Source organism: Acipenser ruthenus, chromosome 3 (genome assembly GCF_902713425.1).
Source record: "Acipenser ruthenus chromosome 3, fAciRut3.2 maternal haplotype, whole genome shotgun sequence".
Lineage (NCBI taxonomy): Eukaryota > Metazoa > Chordata > Actinopteri > Acipenseriformes > Acipenseridae > Acipenser > Acipenser ruthenus.
Window position 1 is genome coordinate 103,587,151 of NC_081191.1, and position 6,047 is coordinate 103,593,197.

The 6,047-nt window shown below is 35.8% G+C and overlaps 1 protein-coding gene across 1 annotated transcript; it reads left to right on the plus strand.

The window, feature by feature from the left end:
- Positions 1 to 4,653: 4,653 nt before the first annotated feature.
- LOC117972339 (G2/M phase-specific E3 ubiquitin-protein ligase-like) lies at positions 4,654 to 5,836 on the plus strand. The gene is made up of 4 exons (XM_059021050.1): positions 4,654 to 4,950; positions 5,056 to 5,237; positions 5,510 to 5,682; positions 5,815 to 5,836. Exons 1-4 carry the CDS (start codon positions 4,791 to 4,793, stop codon positions 5,834 to 5,836), a joined length of 537 nt encoding a protein of 178 aa, XP_058877033.1. The 5' UTR covers positions 4,654 to 4,790.
- Positions 5,837 to 6,047: the final 211 nt, after the last annotated feature.

The following is a 6,047-nucleotide window of genomic DNA, read 5'->3' on the forward strand; positions in this document are numbered from 1 at the left end:
CGCCCTGGGTAAGGGTGTCTGCTAAGAAATAAATAATAATAATAATAATTGTAAGTGAACAGTTAAAAGTGTTATGAGTAAACATCTGCTTGAAGCAATGCATAGCAAGTGAATAAAATCACTAAAGTTTTATGATTTTGTTTAAGAGGGACATTTAAAAGACTTACCAGGAAATTTTGGCAAAAGTCAATCTGATAGATTTCTTACAGTGACAGCTGAATTAGCTGAAAGTCACTTAACTTAACTTAAATAATAATAAAAAAAAAACACTTCACCTTGATGATCAGGCTCGACATCTTGTATTGACATAAAATTCACAGTACAAAAGTCACAATCCCTTTTACTTTTAATACCCTCAATTTGGCCTTTGTAAAAGCTACAGTAATACAGTGCCTTGCGAAAGTATTCGGCCCCCTTGAACTTTGCGACCTTTTGCCACATTTCAGGCTTCAAACATAAAGATATGAAACTGTAATTTTTTGTGAAGAATCAACAACAAGTGGGACACAATCATGAAGTGGAACGAAATTTATTGGATATTTCAAACTTTTTTAACAAATAAAAAACTGAAAAATTGGCGTGCAAAATTATTCAGCCCCCTTAAGTTAATACTTTGTAGCGCCACCTTTTGCTGCGATTACAGCTGTAAGTCGCTTGGGGTATGTCTCTATCAGTTTTGCACATCGAGAGACTGAAATTTTTGCCCATTCCTCCTTGCAAAACAGCTCGAGCTCAGTGAGGTTGGATGGAGAGCATTTGTGAACAGCAGTTTTCAGTTCTTTCCACAGATTCTCGATTGGATTCAGGTCTGGACTTTGACTTGGCCATTCTAACACCTGGATATGTTTATTTGTGAACCATTCCATTGTAGATTTTGCTTTATGTTTTGGATCATTGTCTTGTTGGAAGACAAATCTCCGTCCCAGTCTCAGGTCTTTTGCAGACTCCATCAGGTTTTCTTCCAGAATGGTCCTGTATTTGGCTCCATCCATCTTCCCATCAATTTTAACCATCTCCCCTGTCCCTGCTGAAGAAAAGCAGGCCCAAACCATGATGCTGCCACCACCATGTTTGACAGTGGGGATGGTGTGTTCAGGGTGATGAGCTGTGTTGCTCTTACGCCAAACATAACGTTTTGCATTGTTGCCAAAAAGTTCGATTTTGGTTTCATCTGACCAGAGCACCTTCTTCCACATGTTTGGTGTGTCTCCCAGGTGGCTTGTGGCAAACTGTAAACGACAGTTTTTATGGATATCTTTAAGAAATGGCTTTCTTCTTGCCACTCTTCCATAAAGGCCAGATTTGTGCAGTATACGACTGATTGTTGTCCTATGGACAGAGTCTCCCACCTCAGCTGTAGATCTCTGCAGTTCATCCAGAGTGATCATGGGCCTCTTGGCTGCATCTCTGATCAGTCTTCTCCTTGTATGAGCTGAAAGTTTAGAGGGACGGCCAGGTCTTGGTAGATTTGCAGTGGTCTGATACTCCTTCCATTTCAATATTATCGCTTGCACAGTGCTCCTTGGGATGTTTAAAGCTTGGGAAATCTTTTTGTATCCAAATCCGGCTTTAAACTTCTCCACAACAGTATCTCGGACCTGCCTGGTGTGTTCCTTGTTCTTCATGATGCTCTCTGCGCTTTAAACAGACCTCTGAGACTATCACAGTGCAGGTGCATTTATACGGAGACTTGATTACACACAGGTGGATTCTATTTATCATCATTAGTCATTTAGGTCAACATTGGATCATTCAGAGATCCTCACTGAACTTCTGGAGAGAGTTTGCTGCACTGAAAGTAAAGGGGCTGAATAATTTTGCACGCCCAATTTTTCAGTTTTTTATTTGTTAAAAAAGTTTGAAATATCCAATAAATTTCGTTCCACTTCATGATTGTGTCCCACTTGTTGTTGATTCTTCACAAAAAATTACAGTTTCATATCTTTATGTTTGAAGCCTGAAATGTGGCAAAAGGTCGCAAAGTTCAAGGGGCCCGAATACTTTCGCAAGGCACTGTACATGTATTTAGTTAATCTCACTGCACTGGAAAGCTGTTTTTTTAAGAGCTAGATTAAACTTTTCTGTGGCAACAGGGCTATAAAACCTTATTAAACACAACATTACTGTACGGTTAAACAAAAGGTGTTTGCAAAGTTAGAGTTTGCATAGTCCAAGCAGCAAGACATCTCTGCATATTAATGATATATGGTTCGTTTTTTATCCAACAGTTTGAGACAAGCATAGTTCCTATATTTCACATATTCAAGACACTGTTACAGAACACAGAAGCCGGCAACATACTGTAACAGAAAGTTATGAGGGGCCGTTCAATTCAAAATTTCATCTTTCTGGCTATAACATATATCAGAATGGATATAGCATATGTTAGAATGGGTATAACATACAGTATATCAGAATGGAAATAACATATATCAGAAATTCACAGGCTTTTGTAATGGAAAAAAAAGTTAAGTTTTGTTTATATGTGAGCTACGTTGTTATATTATTGTTATTATTTTAAGTAATTTATATTTGTATACATTAATGGATGCTTGAAACAGCCATACTGAAATGTAACTTGAACGAGTACTACATTTTCACATAAGTAAGCCTATATGCATGAATAAATAAATGCACATGTTATGAAAGTAATGTGATATATTTCTTTGTTTAAGAAGGCAACCAACTTTCAAAGGTCCTGCTACTTTTACAAAGGAGGTAGTATTGCTGGGCGGACCTCACAACAATGTAGTTGTAAAACACGGAACCAAGCAATTACTCTATGAAAGTGGGCATGTGATGAATGCCTTTGAATTCCACAAGGAGTGGTCGGCTGAAGAACTTCTAGAGAATATTAGATCAGCTTTCAGCAGTCATCTTCCTCCAGGAGCTAAGTATGCATGTTTATTATTACTAATGCTACAGGGCAGATATACGTTAAGATGTACTGTAGATGTTCTGCAGTTTAGTGCTGTATAGGTAAAGTGTTGTGCTGTGGATTTTTACAATAGTTATACTATTAATATTAAAATCCACTGTGTATTTTGTTACACTTGTATTATGTGTGAAAAATAAATACAAAAAGCGCCACACTGCTTGCACTTTACAAGTGTTTTAAAACATGTTTTGCTTTAATTATTTATTGGTGGTTGTTGAAAAACGTTTTGCAAGATCGCTATCCAAATATATACGTATAATATATATATACATTTAATGCAAGAAAAACATTATTTAATTACAGTTTAGAAATACTCATGGCTTGCCACAATAAACTGATAGCTCCTTCTCTAATGAGGAACCAAACACTCAATGGTTGGATGATGAACAAAATATTTAAGCAACGCTCTGTCTATATTCGCCCCTCAATTGAAATCTTGGATCTGCAAAGGCTGGACCAACAACCTGTAAGTTTTATTTTTCTTGTTTTGTGAAATATTTGCCTCATGTCTATTTTAGGATTAAGTTACTAGGGTTTAGAAGTTTTGCTGTGTTACTTCTAGGTAGATGACATGCAAATCATATATTATACTTTTCTATAATTTGTCAGGGACAGTAATAAGTTATCTGTTCATCTGAAATTGTGTATTTGAGGAAATGTCAGAGAAACAGGATCCATCTTTATTAATAAATTAAGCATTCTTTGGCATCATCTGTCATCGTAATGCAGTTACACAATTCTGCTTCAGGAATATTTTTTATCCTGTTTACCTATTGTGATAAATAAAAGAAAATAATACCACAGATTTTTTACTTTTAAAAATAAGTATGCTTTTGATGTAATGTAAAATAAAACAAATAGATTTTCTATTTTGAATATTCATACATAATTAAGTTTTTACTCATTTATTTCATTACTTTGCCATTTTAGGAAGACTGGGATAAAACTAATGTGCCAGATAATTCTCAGGATCCTAACTGTATTCGTGAAGAGACACTAGCTGCAGATGAAATACTTGGATGTTCCTCTGAACCTGTGACTTCCAATCCAGATGGTCTGCATAATGCTGGAATCGCATTTCCAAACTATCTAGGCTTCAACAGTAATGATCTTCATGCAGTACAGGATGTTTGTGTTTCTGCAGACTCTGTACTAACACAGACACCAGTGTCATTTGGTGTAGAGGCATCTAAAATACACACTACACTATTTCAGTCTACATCTGCCATGACTTTGGAAACTAATGTTCTGGAGAAAGAAGGATCAGATTGTTACAAGTAAGATATTTCTTCATTTTTCTCAGTTTGTCACCATAAATGTAACACCAATGTAACACCAGCTTTGTTACCATTGAATTTAGGAGGAACGTGTATGTAAGCAGAAGAGTTTCAATAAAATATTTATTTATTTATTTTTATTTTAGGCTGTATGAATCACTTGTCTATGATTGTATTGAGCTTAATTCTTCAAGTGATGAAGAAGGAGTACAGTTTGCTGAGAATTCATCTGTCTGCACACGATGGGTATTTTTTTCAAAATATTTATAATGTGTCAAAATGATTGCATTTCTCCCACTAATATTTTTGCAATGCTCAAGTGAACCCTGTCGTATACAGACAAAAAATATAGTGTTTTATATTTTTAGCAAAAGTTGTGTTCACAAGCACAATGTATTAACTACCTAAATGTTCTTTTCTTTTATAGAGATCAAGTAACTCTTCATGATGTTATCACAAATCTTGCCCTACAAATAGATGAAGATGCAGTTTCAAAGTTCAATATTGATAGAATAAATATATGGGATGGTGCCCTTCGTGGATTTAAGCGCAAAACATACAAGCCAGAAAATAGAATGTCTGTAATGTTTACTGACTCAGATGGCAACTCGGAAGGAGCTGTGGACAGAGGTGGTCCTACAAGGGAATTTCTAACTTTATTAATGCAAACACTACAGAACAGTAAAATATGTGAAGGTTCAGAAGACTGGAAAAATGTGACCTGCGATTCCCAAGGTAATTGCAGTTTTAGGTATTTAATTAGTGTTTAATCTGAATTTTCTTGCAATACACCCATCTATACTTCTTTCACATGCTTCATTCTTTTATGTATTTCAATAGCATTACGTGATGATGATTACTTTCTGGCTGGAAGAATTATAGCCGTATCTTTGGTGCATGGCGGACCATCCCCCAACTTTTTTTCTCAGACATTATATGACAGTCTAGCCTATGACCCTCAGCAGGTCACACCTTCTGTGAAAGACATCTGTGATCGTGATATTGCAGAGATAATTTTGGAGGTGCGTTCAAAGTTTTAACTTGAATACATTTAATGAGAATCTGTATATCAGTATTAATAATAATACTAATGTATTATTGGAAAATATTCCTCTTTACATAGATTTGTTGTGTGTTAGCAGTTTGTGACTATTGCCATGCTTCATGTTATTCACATCCCCCCCCCCCCCCCCCCCCCCCACCACTCCCACTAGTTTTTATAAAGGTTTGGCTGGTATGGTGTTGTCATACCTATTCTGAGTTAAGTTTTATACTTATGTTTTGACTTTTTCAGATGGAGAATGTGTCAACACTAGAGGGGCTTAAAGATGTTGCAGCCAAGCACTGCAACCTTCTGCATGTGGCAGGATGTTACCGCTATTTACAAAATGTGCAAGACAGAGATGTACTTGTACAAGACTTCATGAAGTGGTATGTTTGTGGCCGAACAAGAAATTCCCTGGAAAGGTACATTTATTTTGTCATGCATTTCAGTAGATTACTATATTTATACTTGTCAGTTGAAAACATGAGTATATTAAATGTGGAGTGAGAGTGTGGCAAATACCTGTTCAACCATTTAATTAATGCTTACATTAGCAATATTCACATTGAACTGTGAGTAATAGTTTGTTTAGATTTATAAAACATGTTATTACGTACACTGTCACAGTAAAGGTAGAAAATATTCTGTGTAGTTTTGTAAGAAATATCTGAACTGATGTCCAACTTTATTTATTAGTACAGTATGTGTTGACTGGTCACTAACATGAAGAAAGAAGCAGGCATTCTGTTTTTCATGTACTTTATATATGTTTCCTAGGTTAAAAGAG

What these genes read in the sequence shown, in the direction of transcription:
- LOC117972339 (XM_059021050.1), top strand. Translation starts at nt 4,791, where the DNA reads ATGTCTGTAATGTTTACTGACTCAGATGGCAACTCGGAAGGAGCTGTG. An exon ending in TTGCAGAGATAATTTTGGAG is followed by an intron (nt 5,238 to 5,509) that starts GTGCGTTCAAAG and finishes TGACTTTTTCAG; the next exon opens with ATGGAGAATGTGTCAACACT. An exon ending in ACAAGAAATTCCCTGGAAAG is followed by an intron (nt 5,683 to 5,814) that starts GTACATTTATTT and finishes TGCTTACATTAG; the next exon opens with CAATATTCACATTGAACTGT.